The 19,256-nt window shown below is 46.4% G+C and overlaps 1 protein-coding gene across 1 annotated transcript in view; it reads left to right on the plus strand.

Moving 5' to 3' along the window:
- LOC143933742 (putative G-protein coupled receptor 33) overlaps nt 1-8,197 on the plus strand; it is a 31,850-nt gene extending 23,653 nt beyond the window's left edge. The window contains exon 2 of the mRNA XM_077456738.1: nt 4,224-8,197. Coding sequence (XP_077312864.1) covers nt 4,227-5,216 — 990 coding nt within the window. The 5' untranslated portion in view covers nt 4,224-4,226 and the 3' untranslated portion in view covers nt 5,217-8,197. The remainder of the gene's footprint in view (nt 1-4,223) is intronic.
- The last annotated feature ends 11,059 nt before the right edge of the window (nt 8,198-19,256 follow it).

The raw sequence follows: 19,256 nt of genomic DNA on the forward strand, positions 1-19,256 counted from the left end.
AGTCCGCTGGGACTCCGCGTTTTTTTTTTTTTTTAAAAGCCAGCAGCTACAAATACTGCAGCTGCTGACTTTTAAAATAGTGACACTTACCTGTCCAGCGCGCCCGCGATGTCGGCACCCGAAGCCGATCTCTCGATTGTCTCTCGGGTGCTGCCGCCGCCATCTTGGGTATGGGAATCAGGAAGTGGAGCCTTTCGGCTTCATTTCCCAGTTCCCTACTGCGCATGCGCGAGTCGCGCTGCGCAATAAGGACGGTCCCCGCTGCCTCTGGGATCTGTGTGTTTCCCAGCAGGCAGCGGGGGACTTTCGGAAAGGGGCGTAATCTACGCCCCTTTCCGCAGAGAGCTATCCCGGAAGTGGGTGCAGATACCTGTACTGTACAGGTACCTGCACCCCCCTCCCCCCTGAAAGGTGCCAATTGTGGCGCCGGAGGGGGGGGGAGGGTTCCGATAAGCGGAAGGTCCACTTTAGGGTGGACCTCCGCTTTAATAGGAGGAGACACCATCCTTGGTAGTGTGTTATTCAGCACTATTGGTAATTTGTAATTTATATTTAAGCAATATTAGAGTCCCATCAAAGTGATAAGTAATACCATATAAATCAGAAAAAGTGAATCAATCGAAAAATAGTTCATAAAAATAACATCCGTCTTCCAACCGATGCCTTTTTGACAGATAGTGTGTAATCCTTCACCATATGTAGATGACCGAGCGCACCCGACGTGTAGATAGATAAGTGATCTGCTTACCAGATCAGTCTGACTTCCTTCCTAAAGCCGCGTACACACGGGCGGAATGTATGGCCTACTTAGTCCGCCAAAACACATTTCAGCGGACAGTCCGCTCGTGTGTGGGCTTCAGCGGACTTTTTCAGCGTGCAGTCTGGCGTACTAAGTATTTCAGAATTTCCGTAATACTGTCCGTCATACTCGCATTTCGGCGGACAATCCGCCCGTGTGTGTGCCAGTCCGCCGTACTTTTGAAATGAGCGGACTTTTCCCGCCCGGAGAAAAGTCCGCTCATTTCGAGCAGGTATCCAGGTAGGCGGGGCCCGCAAAGGAGACGTCGCTGGCCCCGCCGCCTGGTATGTACTTAAAGGGGAACCCCAACGCCGAAAAAAATCGGCGTGGGGGTCCCCCCCAAGTCCACAACAGACCCTTGTCCGAGCACGCTACCCGGCCGGCCAGGAAAGGAGGGGCGAGCGAGCGCCCCCCCTCCTGAGCCATACCAGGCCGCGTGCCCTCAACATGGGGGGTGCCTTGTCCCCATGTTGATGAGGACAAGGGCCTCTTTCCGACAACCCTGGCCGTTGGTTGTCGGGGTCTGCGGGCGGGGGGCTCTCTCCGGCCACAATGCCAGGGCCGCGCTGCCACAATGCCCCACTTATATAGGGACAAGGGGCGGTGTCACATGGCTTTATGTCACATGGGTTGGTGTCACATGGTGACCCCGCCCCCTTACGATGTCATAGTCCCCATGTGACATCAACCCATGTGACCAACCCATGTGACATAAAGCCATGTGACACCGCCCCTTGTCCCTATATAAGTGGCCGCGCAGCGCGGCCCTGGCATTGTGGCCGGAGAGAGCGTCGAGTCAACATCTCCAGGAGAAGAAGGAGAAGAAGAAGAAGAAGAAGAAGAACGGAAGGCGGCGACGGCGGCGACAGAAGACCGGGCCACCGCCTGTAAAAGAGCTATAAGGTGGCCCGGCAGAAGAACCGAAGAGGAGGACAAGACCCCCGAAGTCGGGAGAAGAGGCCGGCGGCGAGGAAGAAAGCCGGACTCCTCCGCTAGCAAAAGAGCTACAAGAAGATAGCGGAGGAGTCCGGCGAGAAGACCCCCGAAGACGGAAGACCCCCGGAGCTGTGCAATAAAGTATTTTATCTTGTGTGTTGTGTTTTTTTTTTTGTACTTTTATTTAACAGGTGAATGGGTAGGGGTACATTGTACCCCATACTCATTCACATAGGGTGGGGGGCCGGTATCCGGGGGCCCCCTTATTAAAGGGGGCTCCCGGATTCCGATAAGCCCCCCGCCCCCAGACCCCGACAACCAACGGCCAGGGTTGTCGGGAAGAGGCCCTTGTCCTCATCAACATGGGGACAAGGTGCATTGGGGTGGGGGGGCCACGCGGCCCCCCCTTCCCCAAGGCACCCCCCATGTTGAGGGCACGCGGCCTGGTACGGCTCAGGAGGGGGGGCGCTCGCTCGCCCCTCCTTTCCTGGCCGGCCGGGTAGCGTGCTCGGACAAGGGTCTGTTGTGGACTTGGGGGGGACCCCCACGCCGATTTTTTTCGGCGTTGGGGTTCCCCTTTAAGTCCATACTAGGCGGCGGGGCCAGCAACGTCTCCTTCGCGGGCCCCGCCTACCTGGAGACGCGCTCGAAATGAGCGGACTTTCCTCCGCGTGTGTGGGCGAGTCCGTTCATTTCAAAAGTAGGGCGGATAGTACGACGGACTTAGTATGCCGTATTAGTCCGCTCAAAAAGTGCCGTGTGTGGGCAAGTAGCGCGTTCGGAAATTCCGACGGACAGTCTGGCGTACTTTTCCGCCAGACTAAATACGTCATACAGTCCGCCCGTGTGTACGCGGCATAAGAAAGATAGTCAAACTGCACTTTGCTCACAAAGGGATGAAATATGAATCTTTGTAGCTCTTTCTCCTCAGTGACGATGGCAGGATATACAGAGACAACAAATGGTATCCATAGTGTAATACTGTATATTAAAATCTCAAATATAAAAATCTATTCAAATGGCTGCTCTCCTCTCCTGCCCCTGGGGCTGCTAGTGGTCAAATAAACGCTGGTGGATACTGTGGACTGCATGGAGTCACCACCGCTCGCCTTCATTCCCCCCTCTGCAGCCGGCGTGCGTTCCACCAACCTAGACCGTCAACCACCCGCCCTCTGAGGCGGTACCTGGTCATGTTCCTATGCAACTTCCGGTCTGGGTGGTTGACGGTCTTGGTCGGTATAGTCTATTCTTTTCTATTTTTATTTCTATTCTAAGAAAAGTGGGTGCCAATTTCCTATTGCATAAAGTTGTCAATATAATGAATTTAAGGTATGACATCAAGGATTTGTGATATAAACCCACAGTATCCAAACGGGAGGGGGGTGGGTCAGGTGTGGCCCTTTGCTTGCCTCTATCCTGCCCTTGGGGCAATATTCTTCCCACTGATGCCAACGATGGGGTGCCATTCCTACCAATGACACCAACAATGGGGCACTATTCCTCCAATTGACTTCAACAATGGGGCACTATTCCTCCAACTGATACCAACAATGGGGCACAATTCCTCCAACTGATACCAACAATGGACACTATTCCTCCAACTGATACCAACAATGGGGCACTATTCCTCCAACTGATACCAAGAATGGGGCACTATTCCTCCAATTGATACCAAGAATGGGGCACTATTCCTCCAACTGATACCAACAATGGGGCACTATTCCTCCAACTGATACCAACAATAGGGCACGATTCCTCCCATTAAAACCAGTGATGGGGTTAAGGCTTTATCCCATTGATGGCAGTGAATTTTCTACTCCAACCAGCCACAGTCTGGCCCCCTTAAAGCCTGAATAACAGTAAATTGGCCCTTTGTTTAGAAAGTTTGGAGACCCCTGGTTTAAACTATTGTATTGATTTGCTAAATGCAAATAGACTGTGCACTTTGCAAACTGCACAGTCTATTTGCCTTTAAAAGATCAACACCTATGTATCAACCCAACCATTGGAATCTAATACAAGCTTTAACATTGGGATGATATATAACAATTTCTAGGGTGACAGTTTGTATTCATATAAGACACTATAGCTTTGTTACACCTACTTTTATTCAGGTAGTTAGTTCATTTTTAATTTAGAATAGCGCCCCCTATATACCAGCCACACTCTATAGGAGCACTACACTCTTTGAGGGGAGCAGCATTATTAGTTATTCTATTTTACAAGTGGCGCAGAGTTTTTTTATTTCCATTTATACCAAAAAAAGAAGGGAAAAAAAAGGGAAAAGAACACCATTTTGCAATTTGATTATTTATGATTTGTTGCACATTCAACCATTTTTAAATGTTCCTGCCATCAAAGCTGAGGCTAGAATGTTTTTTTTTTTCCATGTGGTTTCATTATAAACATACCAAATAGAAAAAAATTATTGAACTCCAGTTCCTGATAGATACTAATTGTCTATTATGCATTTTATTTTTTCCAAAAGACAATGGACAATAATACAACACATGGATGGCCGCTCAACATGGACACCGAAGCAATCACTGAACCTTTCACGACTCCCAAGATGATGTCATCTGTGCTTCTGCTTTTAACACTTGTCTTTGGATTGATTGTGAATTCCTTGTATCTTTGGGTTCTTGGGTTCAGGATGAGAAGAACGGTGAACACAACCTGGTTCCTTCACCTAATTTTGACCAACTTCTTTTCCACGCTCATCACACCCTTCCTTGCTGTGTATTTGATGATGAGACCTCACTGGATCTTTGGCCTGTTTATGTGTAAGCTTGTTAACTCTTTAATATCGGTATGCATGTACGGGGCGGTGTTCACCCTCACGACAATTAGCCTTGACCGGCACTGCTTGGTGTTTCACCCTCATTGGTACAGAAAACACATGAACACCTGCAAAGCTTCTCTTATCTGTGCAGCATTGTGGACTTTCGCTCTTTTATTCAGTTCTCCTTACCTAGCATTTCGTAATATAAGAAATATGAATAATACCACTAATTTCTACAATGACTACACCCTTTCTGGCAAGTTGGATGAACGGCAGACCAAATGGTCCTTGTTTGGTTTCCGATTGCTCGTGGGATTATTAATTCCTCTAGGTATAATCACAATTTGTTATCTCAGTATTTTTATCAAGATGAAGAGAGAAAACCTGGCTAGGTCTACCAGACCATACAAGATAATGTGTACTGCTATCCTGTCCTTCTTTATCTCCTGGACCCCTTACCATGTGTGGTATGGAATGATGGTGGAGCCCGGCAAGTTCCCGGAGAAATTACTTGAGGTCTTACTGATATTGACAATTTTATTTACATGCATCAACTACTGCCTTACCCCGATACTTTACCTGTTCATTGTGGAAAGCTTCAAAAACATTTTCAAAAAGTCTCTGGTGGCCTTAATTGAATTAGTTCTCAATGAAACCTACTCCACGGCAAACAGGAGTCTCGAAGATCGAAAAGGATAGGAAAGAGCAAGCTTTGTAGCCACAAAGGATGTAAAAGAAGAAGGCTCTTGAACCCAAATCTGTCAAACTCCTTCTAGGTGACTTTGGTGTGCCCTGAGACATTTCATTTTATATCCTTTCATAAATGATCTAGGATAGTCTTAAAAGTCCATATTTTAGGTAAAGCTGGAATTTTGTTTGATCAGCCAGCATCTGGCTTCTTGTATGTCTTGATCACTTAAAGTATAACTAATGCCGCATACACGCGGCCGGACTTTTAGATCAGCAAAGGTCTGACGGAACGAATCCGGCGGACAATTCGATCGTGTGTGGGCTTCATCGGACCTTTGCTGATGAAAAATCAGACGGACTTTAGATTTAGAACATGTTTCAAATCTTTCCGACGAACTTGAGTCCGGTCAAAAAATTTGTTCATCTGTATGCTAGTCCGACGGATGAAAACTGACACTAGCCATAACGTTGAATGAATGGAGCAAATCCTCACACTCCTGGTTTGGGAGAAGCAACATCTTGAAAATGAACATAGTCCCTAAGTTTCTTTATCTGTTCCAGGCGTTACCGATCCGGATTCCACTTGCCTTTTTTAGTAAAATCCGAACAATTTTTATAAAGTTTATATGGGCAAGCAAGCGTCCTAGGATTAATAGGAAGCTGTTAACACTGCCCAAAGAGGCGGGTGGAATTGCAGCACCGGATTTATGCAAATACTACCAGGCTACTCAGCTTGGTAGAATTGTGGACTGGTGCCGTCATAGAGACAGTAAAAGGTGGGTCGCTATGGAACAACAAGTAAGCCCCATCCATTTAGATAGAGCCATGTGGTGCGGCACGGCTATACCACCTATATTAAGAGCCCATCCTTTAATAGGACCCACGCTCCAGATGGGAGCTAAAGCCGTACGGATCCCCAGAATCTCAACAGCAAAATCTCCTTTATTTCCCATTCTTGGGAATCCACATTTCCTGCCCCGCCTGGAACCAGGAGTATTTCGAAATTTAAGAGAGAAGGGATGTTTTCAGGCATCACATTTCTTGAGGTCTAAAAAATGGCCATCAATAGAAATGTTAATGCAATCAGGAGGACAATATGAACTAGCCCTTTGGCAGGCGTTACAGGTTAAACATTTCTTGGATACTTTGGGATCAACTGAGGATTTTGATCGGCCACTTACTAAGTTTGAAGGATATTGTGAGGAGAAGGAGTCCCTTTCCCATATCATTTCTAAGATATATGCTTTATTAATTTCTCCTTTGGAGGATATTGATATAATAAGTTTAGATAAATGGGAAAGAGAAATTGGACAAACCTTTACCCCGGCCCAACGTCAGAAAATAATACATTTGACGTTTAAATCATCTAGATGTGTCAAGATACAGGAATTCAATTATAAAATATTAATGCGTTGGTATTATACTCCATCACGAATACATACTTTCTTTCCAGAGTTATCAGATAGATGTTGGAGGTGCGGTAAGGAGAGAGGCACTATTGCCCATATTTTTTGGTATTGCCCAGTAATTAGACAGTTTTGGGAAGAGGTTCGGAAAATCTCTCAACTGTTTACTGAATATTATCTCAAGGAAGACCCGGCCTTTTTTCTATTACAACATATACATATTCCATTAGAGAGAAACAAGAATTCAATGCTATGTCATCTGGTGAATGCAGCTAAAAGCTGCATCACCACTTGCTGGAAGGAAACAGGAGCACCACGAATTTCGCAATGGTTAAACAAAGTAAGGAAAATTGGGATCATGGAGAATTTGATCCCTATGCCTCCGGAGGAAAGGGAATCTATAGTGCAAGTCTGGGCCCCATGGGAAATATTTTTACAGTCAGAGGAGGGGAAGAGGTTGATTGGAGAGGAAGCTGAGGATTAGACTAACTGGTCGAGTGATGTGAACCCTACCCCTCGGTGGGTGGGGTCGGTTTCCTCCCCTTCTCTCCCTCTTCCCTATCCTCTCTTTGTCCCCCCCCCCCCCCTTTTTCTTTTTTTTTTCCTCCCTTAAAAAGGGAGAAGGAAGAGGACCGCTATGGGGAATTGATATTGTATGGATATTATATTGATACTGTTTTGTTTGTAAAAATGGCAGGAATACATTATGTTGTTTTCTTATTGATGTTGTTTAACCACTTGCTTACTGGGCACTTAAACCCCCCTCAGTCCCAGACCAATTTTCAGCTTTCAGCGCTGATGCAATTTGAATGACAATTGCGCGGGCATACAACACTGTACCCAAATGAAATTTTTATCATTTTTTTTCCCACAAATAGAGCTTTCTTTTGGTGGTATTTAATCACAGCTGGGAGTTTTATTTTTTGTTAAACAAACAAAAAAAGATGCAAAAAAAAAATCATGTTTAATAGTTTGTTATAAAATTTTGCAAACAGGTCATTTTTCTCCTTCATTGAAGTGTGCGGATGAGGCGGCACTGATAGGCTGCACTGGTGGGCACTGATGGGCTGCATTGGTGGGCACTGATAGGCTGCATTGGTGGGCACTGATAGTCTGCACTGGTGGGCACTGATAGGCATAGTTAAGGCGGCACTAATAGGCACAGATAAGGCGGCACCGATGGGCACAGATAAGACGGCACTGATGGGCAAAGATGGGCACAGATAAGATGGCACGGATGGGTGTCACAAATGGGTGGCACGGATGGGTGGCACGGATGGGCACTGATAGGTACCACTGATAGATGGGACTGATGGGCACTGATAGGTGGCACTGATAGGTGGCTCTGATAGGCGGCACTGCTGGGCACTGATGGGCACTGGTAGATGACACTGATGGGCACGGATATGTGGCACTGGGGTGCAGCACCTTTGTTGAGGCAGATTGTGGGCACTGCTGGGTGGCACTGTGGGCACTGCTGGGTGGCACTGTGGGCACTGCTGGGTGGCACTGACGGGGGGAACTAATTTTTTATTATGTATAGTTATGAGGGGGCAGGTGGGCACTGGCAGGGGGGAGGTGGGCACTGGCAGGGCTGGCCGTGATCGGGACTGATGTCCCGATCACGGCCGCCGGTGATCGGCTTTTTTTTTTCTCCTCGCGCTGTCAGCGCGAGGAGGAATAATAGCCGATTACCGGCTCCGTTATATCACATGATCAGCTGTCATTGGCTGACAGCTGATCACGTGATAAGGGGTCGGGATCAACCCCTTGCTCGGATCGGTGATCAGGCGAGTCTCATAGACTCGCCGATCACAGAGTGCGCCGCGCGCGCCCCTCAGGGGGCACGCAGGACGACGTCGTCCCGGCAAAGGGTCTCAAGTGGTTAATGGAACATGGGGCTACCAGAAAGTGTTTCGTATAAACAGCGATATAGCGCTGCTAAAACGAGCGGCGCTTTGGTGCTAATTTATTATTTTTTTACTAGTAATGGTGTCGATCAACAACTTATAGTGGGACTGCCGCATTGCAATAAATTAGCACCAAAGCGCCGCTCGTTTTAGCAGCGCTATATCGCTGGTGCAGGCGAGCCGCCTTGCTGCCGTATATGTATAGTATACGGTTGGCGAGAGGTTAATACAATACTGAGAGCAGTGCTCTCTTCCTCTTTCCTCTTTCTTATCATTTTACATCCATCTGAGAATTCTTAAGAAGCTGTTATCTGTTGATGTCTCCACTGAGGCATGCAGAAGTGCAAAATCTGGTGCAGCTGTGCATAGAAACCAATCATCTTTCAGGTTTTATTGTCAAAGCTTGATTGAACAAGGTGAACTTAGAAGCTGATTGGTTACCATGCACAGCTCTACCAGATTCTATGTGCTCCAGTTTTAATAAATCTCCCCCACTGTGTTTTATCCATATGAACACTATATTGTCAAAAGTATTGGGACACCTGCCTTTAAACGCTCATGAACTTTAATGGCATCCCAGTGTTAGTCCGTTGGGTTCAATATTGAGTTAGCCCAGCCCTTGCAGCTATAACAGCTTCAACTCTTCTGGGAAGACCGTCCACAAGGTTTAGGAGTGTGTCTATGGGAATGTTTGGCCATTCTTCCAGAAGCTCATTTGTGAGGTCAGGCACTGTTGTTGGACGAGAAGGCCTGACTCACAGTCTCAGCTCTAATTCATCCCAAATGTGTTCTATTGGGTTGAGGTCAGGACAGTCAAATTCCCCCACCCCAAACTTACTCATCCATGTCTTTATGGACTTTGCTTTGTGCACTGGTGGAGGTGGAGGGGGGATTATGGTGTGGGGTTGTTTTCCAAGGGTTGGGTTTGGCCCCTTAGTTTCCAGTGAAGGGAACTCTTAGGGCATCAGCATACCAAGACATTTTGGACAATTTCATGCTCCCAACTTTTGTGGGAACAGTTTGGGGATGGCCCCTTCCTGTTCCAACATGACTGCGCACCAGTGCACAGAGCAAGGTCCATAAAGACATGGATGAGCGAGTTTGGGATGGAGGAACTTGACTGGCCTGGAACCTGATAGAACACCTTTGGGATGAATTGGAACGGAGACACTCACTTCCTTGCATATAAATTGCGCCTTGCGAAACCGGAAGTGATGTCCTTGATGACGCCTTTGAGGAGGGACGAAACACGTTGATGCATTTCCGGTTCTATGTACCAGTGACGCAACTTCTGGTATCTGTGGAACGCACACTGCATATGCGAACCCGGAACACACTGATGCCTGTTTTTTCAAGCCGTCTCGTGGGTGGCGTTTTTGTACATGCGCAGTAATTCAGTGCCGACAGTACTTCAATATGTACTTTTCTCTCTCTTTTTAAATATGCACCATTGTGTCATTGTCTGTCCTCTTATATGGTGTTTTATATATATATATATATGATTACGCAAAAGGTCCCCTAACCACCGGTCAGCAGAAAGCCATTTAAAGTGGGCCTTATATTGAAGTATTTTATTTAAAGCCTCGTACACACGCTACGAAAATCAGAAGGGGATTGATGTTTGAACGTTCTTACCGTTAGTACGCTCCTTTCAACAATTGTTTTCCAATTTTCAGACAACAGATGTTAGATGAAAGGCTAGTAATTTTTTGTCGAACGACAGTTCCACGTCAGATTTTTGGATGGTCAGTACACAAATCCATCACACAAAAGTCGAAAGTACCATGCATGCTCGGAATCAATGCTCACCAAACATAAAATTAGCAGAAGGGGCCCAAAGGGTGGCGCTCAAGAGCTGAAATTCCTTGTAGTACGTCACTACGTTCGTGTTTGTGGCACGAAAATTTGTGTAACGTTTGTATGCAAGACAAGATCCTGGCACACAAAATGACAAAAGTCAGAAGCTCGGTTGTCCAACATCCGTACCGTGTGTAGGAGGCTTTAATTGTGATCTGGTTAGCACTCATGGCTTATAGCACTGGGGGGGGGGGGGGGTGTCATCGATTTAACCACTTCAATACCGGGCACTTTCACCCCCTTCCTGCCCAAGCCAGTTTTCAGCTTTTACAGCTGCCACACTTTGAATGACAATTGTGCGGTTATGCAACACTGTACCAATATAACTTTTTTATTGATTTTTTCACACAAATAAAGCTTTTTGTTAGTGTTATTTAATCACCACTGGCTTTTTTATTTTTTGCTAAATAAATAAAAAAAATCCAAAATGTTAGAAAAAAAAACTTTTTTTTTTCCATTTCTGTTGTAAAATTTTGCAAATAAATAATCTTTCTTCATAAATTTAGGCAAAAAAATATATTTTGCTACATTTCTTTGGTGAAAAAAAAAAATCGCAAATCGTATAGTATTTAGTCTGTAGGAAAGTCATAGAGTCCACAAATGTTGGTATATATGTGAAAATTGAAGGTCTATCTCATTTCTTGAGGCCTGAAAATGCCAGGAGAGGAGAGGACCAATACCTCCCAAATGCCCCTTTTTGGAAAGCAGACAGTCCAAGGTATTGTAAGTTGTAAGTTTTTGTCACAATTTTTTGGAAAAATCAAGATTTTTTTTTTAATTTTAATATAATAACATCAGTGCAGTACAGCATTATCATATAACTAGTGTGGAGGTGATCAGGAACACTGACTTACTAAAAAATTGATTTTTATTCTTTTATTTTATTACATTATTTTTATTATGATTATTTTTAACACCCTGTGACCACAGCAATGTGTAAAAAAAATAAAATAAATCCTGATCACTTCCCCAGAGCGGTACAGTGTTACTGTGGTAACACTGTACCGCTCTGGGGAAGTGAGCAGGATTTTTTTTACACATTTATGATTGCTTATATCAATACATTTTTACTGAATAAAACGGATTCATTTAGTGAGTATTGTTGTGATTATCTGTGATTGGCCACAACTAATCACATGGTACAAATTATTATTATTATTGACATGGGAATTTATAGATAGGCACCTCCTGTCCTCATATTGATTAGGGTTCAAAATTAATAATAACTACTGCAGTAGGGAGCAGACACAAAAGATACACTCCGCATCTTTCCAAATAACTGTTCTGCTTTATTATGATGCAATTGAAGGTTTTTATACACATGATTACGTAGGTATCACATTAATATTACAATTGTATGTTTATGGTAACAAGGGGCATAACAAAGGCAGGCTAATTCTAATCAGGACTCGAAAGAATGCAAACATGTACTGAGGGGGCGTGGCTTAGCGGCTGATGTAGGAGGATGTGCATGCCTTAAGCTCCGCCGGCCATCCGTGCTTACATCCTTACAGTCTGATCTGAAAAGCTATTTTTGGAGCCCTTACCTCCCGCTACGCTAGGGGAATCATCCCGGACCACCGCGATATATCTCGGGACCCCCGCTGTGATGTCCAGACGCCATACTGGAGGGAAGGGGCTGACGGACCCCCCAGGCCAAGATGGCGCCGGCGTTCGGCGTGCAGCCAGAGACCAGTACAAGGAAGCGGCACAAAAGCTCCTATATGGTGGTAAATCGTACAAAGATGCCCTGGCTAGCCAGCCCTCACCTCAAGCTACCCCTGGAAGTTCTCCTGAGGCAGATGACACAGTCCCCTTGAAGGATGATGATGGATTGTCCGCAGCATGGCGCGCAGTGAGTACCCCTAGAGACAGTGATAGGCCTGAGACACAGACCATTCCCTCTCCAGTACCAGAGGGAGAGCCTACGCTAAGGGACATATTTGCTGCTGTTACCTCTTGTAATCAATCTATTGCAGCCCTCTCAGAGGACATCAAAGGGGTTAAGGCTGAAATAACTTTTGTCCGCCATGACATGCAAAAGCTCAGGGAGAGGACAGCTGCCCTTGAAGGCAGGCTGAGCACAGTAGAAGATGATCTGGCCCCCATGCAAAGGGATCTGCAATATAATTGCCATCTTACCGAACAGCACGCTATGCGACTTGATGAGATGGAAAATCGCATGAGACGTAACAATATTCGCGGATGGGGGCTATTAGTCTGCTGCTTCTCCCGTTTGGGAGCCCGGCGGGCTTTGATACAGAAGATACCACAGTTTTATGCTGTTTAACTGTTTCTCTTTTATTTTTCCTTTTACTCAATTTTTTCTCTCTCAGAACCACGATGGACAAGGACTACCGTATATACTCGAGTATAAGCCGAGATTTTCAGCCTCTTTTTTGAGGCTGAAAGTGCCCCCCTCGGCTTATACTCGAGTCATCGCCGTCTGACTGCTCGATCAGCGTATCGAGCAGACAGACGGCGGACATACTACAATTTGAAAGCCGCGCCTCCGCCTCCGCCTGTGATAGGCGGAACACTGAATTTCCCAGCAGCCTGTGTTCCGCCTATCACGGACATCGTCTCTTCCTCGTCCGTAGTACGAGGATGAGACGATGTCCGTGATAGGCGGAACACAGGCTGCTGGGAAATTCAGTGTTCCGCCTATCACAGGCGGAGGCGGAGGCGCGGCTTTCGAATTGTAGTATGGCCGCCGAGGCGCCGACGAAGAGCGGCGATCCTGGCAAGGCACGGGACGGGACGGAGGCAAGGCACGGCACGGGACGGGACGGAGGCAAGGCACGACACGGGACGGAGGCAAGGAGGCAAGGCACGGCACGGGACGGAGGCAAGGAGGCAAGGCACGGGACGGAGGCTCGGGACACAGGTAGGCTGGACACACACACACACACACACACACACACACACACACACACACACACACACACACACACACACACACACACACACGGATGGATGGATGGAGACACACACACAGGGATGGATGGATGGATGGAGACACACACACACAGGGATGGATGGATGGAGACACACACACACAGGGATGGATGGATGGATGGAGACACACACACACAGGGATGGATGGATGGATGGACACACACACACACAGGGATGGATGGATGGGTGGACACACACACACACAGGGATGGATGGATGGATGGACACACACACACACAGGGATGGACGGACACACAGGGATGGACGGACACACAGGGACGGACACACACACAGGGATGGACGGACACACAGGGACGGACACATACACAGGGATGGACAGGCATGTCTCACCCTCGGCTTATACACGAGTCAATAAGTTTGCCAGTTTCTTTGGGGGTAAATTGGGGGCCTCGGCTTATATTCGGGTCGGCCTATACTCGAGTATATACGGTATATCCCAGCATATCTGCACCCGTCTGTGCGACTTTTCTTCGGTACTGCTGCTCATGAAGGACTTTTTTCTACCCCTTTTTGGGGCATCTCAGGTGATGCGACTTATCAGTCGCTTGTTGTTGCTGTATATGTGTTAAATGCATCTTCCCACCCTAGTTTCTTACGAATGTTAATAAGGTCACTCCTGTTTACACTTATGTTTTATATCCCTGATGGCAAAGGTTAGATTTCTCTCTTGGAATGTCAGAGGGCTGGGCAGCCCGGTAAAAAGGCTGGCGGTGTTAAAACACCTCAAAGATATGAAGGCTGGAATTGTGTGTTTGCAGGAGACACATTTTGCTCCTGATGGTATGCATAGCCTTGGGCCTAGACTGTTTACCAAGCAATTCCACTCTACATACTCTGCTTATGCAAGGGGAGTGAGTATCCTAATTAGACAAAATACCCAATTCTTTTGCTCCCAACAGGTTATTGACCCAGGGGGGAGGTACATCTTTTTGCTGTGTAAGATTGCTACTGTACATTGCATTATCGCCAACGTATATATCCCACCTCCGTATTCAGCTGAGATCCTCAGGCTCCTCGCTGGGTTTATGGCACAGTTTCCTAACATACCCCTACTGGCAATGGGCGATTTTAATAACTATGTCAATGGCATGTGGGATAAGATTCCAACGCCTCCTTTGGTTCCCTCCCACCCTAATGGTGATACTCCCTTTGCTGCCCTATTAGCTGAACTTGGGTTGGTGGATGTCTGGCGGAGAGCCCACCCCCACACCCGACTGTACTCCTGTTGCTCTCCAGCGTTTGGGAGCTTGTCTAGAATAGACTTGGGACTGGGGAACTCCGCCCTTCTCCCCCTAGTTGGTGACTCTGGGTATGGGGATAGACACATATCCGACCACTCCTCTTTGTGGATTGAGATGTCCCTATCTACTGACCTCGCACCTAGGAGTTGGAAGCTTAACCCCTTTTGGCTTACACTCTTTCCCAAGTGAACCAGATGCTGATCAGGGTAAATAACATACCAACACAGAAACGCACCGCACAAATTTAATGCTATGTGACAGGGATGGCTCGAGGTTCCGGGGCTAGTCCCCCACCAACTTATACAGGACAGACTTTTACAGGGCTGAATGTGGGTCCAGGGGCATGTGCATGGAGGCACATAGACAATATTAAACTCTTCATGGGGCTAATCCTATGTTTCTCTCTCTCCCGGCATTTATGAGGGGTAAGAGGAGGGACAGCAGGACTAGGTAACGGGATGCTGGACGTTGTGCATAACACTGTACTTATATAGCTGTTCCAAAATGCAATAGGGTCTCAGAGAGAACGCCACTTTTGTTTATGTTCTTGGTTTATTTTTCTTATTTTTAAGTTTTAATGGCACTTCCTATGTCTCAGCGGTCTACAAACTGGGTCAATTTGTACTTTGTATTACCAGTATTTCTTTAGCCGTAAAAACCAATACTACTGTACGACTGCATTTCCTGTCTATGTTTGGTTTGTACCACATATATTTTGCAATAAAAACTTATTTGATTTAAAAAAAAACATGTACTGAAAACATTTTTAGTGCCGTGTGCACAGTGAGGGCAAAATAGAATACAATTATATACAGAACTTACAAATTTCCTTTACAATTATTATACAGGATTTATATAGCGCCAACAGTTTGTGCAGCTCTAAACAAAATGAAGGCAGACATTACAGTTACATTACAATTTGGTACACGAGGAATCAGAGGGCCCTGCTCGCTAGAGCTTAGAATCTATTATTATTATTATTCAGGATTTATATAGCGCCAACAGTTTGCGAAGCGTTTTACAATACGAGGGCAGACAGTACACTTACAATACAAATCAAAACAGGAGGGATCAGAGGGCCCGGCTCGTTAGAGCTTACAATCTAGAAGGGAGGGTCAAGTTGAAACAAAAGGTAATAACTGTCGGGGGATGAGCTGATGGAGAAAATGAAAATACAGTTAGGTGTGGGTGGGGTAGGCTTCTCTGAAGAGAAGTGTTTTCAGGGATCGTCTAAAAGCTAATAAAGTAGGAGATAGGCGGACAGATTGGGGTAGGGCATTCCATAGGATTGGAGAGGCTTTGGAAAAGTCCTGGAGGCGAGTATGGGAGGAGGTGATGAGGGAGCTAGAGAGCAGGAGGTCTTGAGAGGAACGAAGAGAACGAGTAGGTTGGTATTTAGAGACTAGGCTAGTGATGTAGCTGGGGGCAGAGTTGTGAATGGCTTTGTATGTAATTGTTAGTATTTTAAATTAAATTTAAATTTAATTCTTTGGCTGAGCGGAAGCCAGTGGAGGGAGTGACAGAGAGGAGTAGCAGACACCGAGCGATTGGTAAGGTGGATGAGTCTGGCAGCGGCATTCATGACGGATTGAAGAGGTGATAGACTATGTAGAGGTAGGCCAATGAGAAGGGAGTTGCAGTAGGCGAGGCGAGAGATGACCAGCGAGTGAATTAAGAGCTTTGTTGTCTCATTGGTTAGAAAGGGGCGTATTTTGGAGATGTTGCGGAGGTTGAGGCGGCTGGATTTGGACAGTGATTGGATGTGTTGCTTGAAGGAGAGTTCAGAGTCCAGGATTACACCTAGAACATTGGCGTGAGGGGATGGGCTTATGGTTGTGCCATCAATTTTGACAGTGAGATCAGGGGAAGGGGCATATGGGGGAGGAAAAATTATAAGTTCGGTTTTGGATAGATTGATTTTGATGAAGTGATGTGACATCCAGACTGATATATCTGATAGTAAATTAGAGATACGTGAGGAGACAGAGGGAGTGAGCTGAGGGGTAGAGAAATAGATTTGGGTGTCGTCAGCATAGAGGTGGTATTGGAAGCCATGGGAGGCTATCAGTTGACCCAGGGAGGAGGTATAGATTGAAAATAGGAGTGGTCCAAGAACAGAACCTTGGGGGACCCCAACAGAGAAAGGAAGAGGAGAGGAGGAAGTAGAGTTGTAAGAAACACTAAAGGTGCGGTTGGATAAGTAGGAAGAGAACCATCGTAGAGTACGGTCACGAAGACCAAAGGTGTGGAGTTTTTTGAGAAGGAGGGGGTGGTCAACCGTATCAAAGGCAGCAGAGAGGTCCAGTGGGAGGAGTACAGAATAATGTCGATTGGTTTTGGCCATTAGTAGATTGTTTGTTAGTTTTAGGGGAGCAAGGAGATGCGGCGTAGGTTGTTAGGATTGGATGGGTCCAGTGAGGGTTTTTTAAGTATGGGTTTGACAAGTGCATGTTTTAGAGAGTTGGGGAAGATGCCAGAAGAGAGGGAGAGATTGAAGATGTGAGTTAGAGAGTGTAGCATAGAGCCAGAGGGTGAACGCAGCATTTGCGAGGGAACAGGATCCAGAGGGCAGGTGGTAAGGTGGACATTACCAAGTAGTTTAGCAACTTCGTCTATAGTGGTAGGGTTGAAAGAGGGAAGTAATGATTGTGCCTGTGGGCATGATGTGTAAAGCGTGGAGGGTATCAGAACAGTAGCGAATTGTATCAATCTTCTGTTTGAAGTGATTAGCAATCTCCTGGGCAGTGAGTGAGTTGGCGGGTGGAGGCGGTGGAGGACGAAGTAGAGAGTTGAAAGTAGAGAAGAGTTGACGGGGACGGGATGATAGGTTGCTGATGAGAGTGATAAAATAGTTCTGCTTGGCAGAGAGGAGGCTAGAATTGTATATTTGGAGGGCAGATTTATATTGGTTATAGTTTGCGAAGCGTTTTACAATACGAGGGCAGACAGTACACTTACAATACAAATCAAAACAGGAGGGATCAGAGGGCCCAGCTCGTTAGAGCTTACAATCTAGAAGGGAGGGTCAAGTTGAAACAAAAGGTAATAACTGTCGGGGGATGAGCTGATGGAGAAAATGAAAATACAGTTAGGTGTGGGTGGGGTAGGCTTCTCTGAAGAGAAGTGTTTTCAGGGATCGTCTAAAAGCTAATAAAGTAGGAGATAGGCGAACAGATTGGGGTAGGGCATTCCATAGGATTGGAGAGGCTTTGGAAAAGTCCTGGAGACGAGTATGGGAGGAGGTGATGAGGGAGCTAGAGAGCAGGAGGTCTTGAGAGGAACGAAGAGAATGAGTAGGTTGGTATTTAGAGACTAGGCTAGTGATGTAGCTGGGGGCAGAGTTGTGAATGGCTTTGTATGTAATTGTTAGTATTTTAAATTAAATTTAAATTAAATTCTTTGGCTGAGCAGAAGCCAGTGGAGGGAGTGACAGAGAGGAGTAGCAGACACCGAGCGATTGGTAAGGTGGATGAGTCTGGCAGCGGCATTCATGACGGATTGAAGAGGTGATAGACTATGTAGAGATAGGCCAATGAGAAGGGAGTTGCAGTAGGCGAGGCGAGAGATGACCAGCGAGTGAATTAAGAGCTTTGTTGTCTCATTGGTTAGAAAGGGGCGTATTTTGGAGATGTTGCGGAGGTTGAGGCGGCTGGATTTAGACAGTGATTGGATGTGTTGCTTGAAGGAGAGTTCAGAGTCCAGGATTACACCTAGAACCTTGGCGTGAGGGGATGGGCTTATGGTTGTGCCATCAATTTTGACAGTGAGATCAGGGGAAGGGGCATATGGGGGAGGAAAAATTATAAGTTCGGTTTTGGATAGATTGATTTTGAGGAAGTGATGTGACATCCAGACTGATATATCTGATAGTAAATTAGAGATACGTGAGGAGACAGAGGGAGTGAGCTGAGGGGTAGAGAAATAGATTTGGGTGTCGTCAGCATAGAGGTGGTATTGGAAGCCATGGGAGGCTATCAGTTGACCCAGGGAGGAGGTATAGATTGAAAATAGGAGTGGTCCAAGAACAGAACCTTGGGGGACCCCAACAGAGAAAGGAAGAGGAGAGGAGGAAGTAGAGTTGTAAGAAACGCTAAAGGTGCGGTTGGATAAGTAGGAAGAGAACCATCGTAGAGTACGGTCACGAAGACCAAAGGTGTGGAGTTTTTTGAGAAGGAGGGGGTGGTCAACCGTATCAAAGGCAGCAGAGAGGTCCAGGAGGAGGAGTACAGAATAATGTCGATTGGTTTTGGCCATTAGTAGATCGTTTGTTAGTTTTAGGAGAGCAGTTTCTGTGGAGTGTTGAGGATGAAATCCAGACTGAAGGGGATAAAGAAGGCTATTATCAGCGAGGTGGACACTCAGTCGGTTGTAGACCAGACGTTCGAGTAGTTTGGATAAAAAGGGGAGCAAGGAGATGCGGCGTAGGTTGTTAGGATTGGATGGGTCCAGTGAGGGTTTTTTAAGTATGGGTTTGACAAGTGCATGTTTTAGAGAGTTGGGGAAGATGCCAGAAGAGAGGGAGAGATTGAAGATGTGAGTTAGAGAGTGTAGCATAGAGCCAGAGGGGGAACGCAGCATTTGCGAGGGAACAGGATCCAGAGGGCAGGTGGTAAGGTGGACATTACCAAGTAGTTTAGCAACTTCGTCTATAGTGGT

The sequence above is a fragment of the Lithobates pipiens genome, unplaced genomic scaffold (assembly GCF_037356315.1).
Source record: "Lithobates pipiens isolate NorthernLeopardFrog02 unplaced genomic scaffold, aLitPip1_a1.2 Scaffold_27, whole genome shotgun sequence".
In the NCBI taxonomy this organism is placed as follows: domain Eukaryota; kingdom Metazoa; phylum Chordata; class Amphibia; order Anura; family Ranidae; genus Lithobates; species Lithobates pipiens.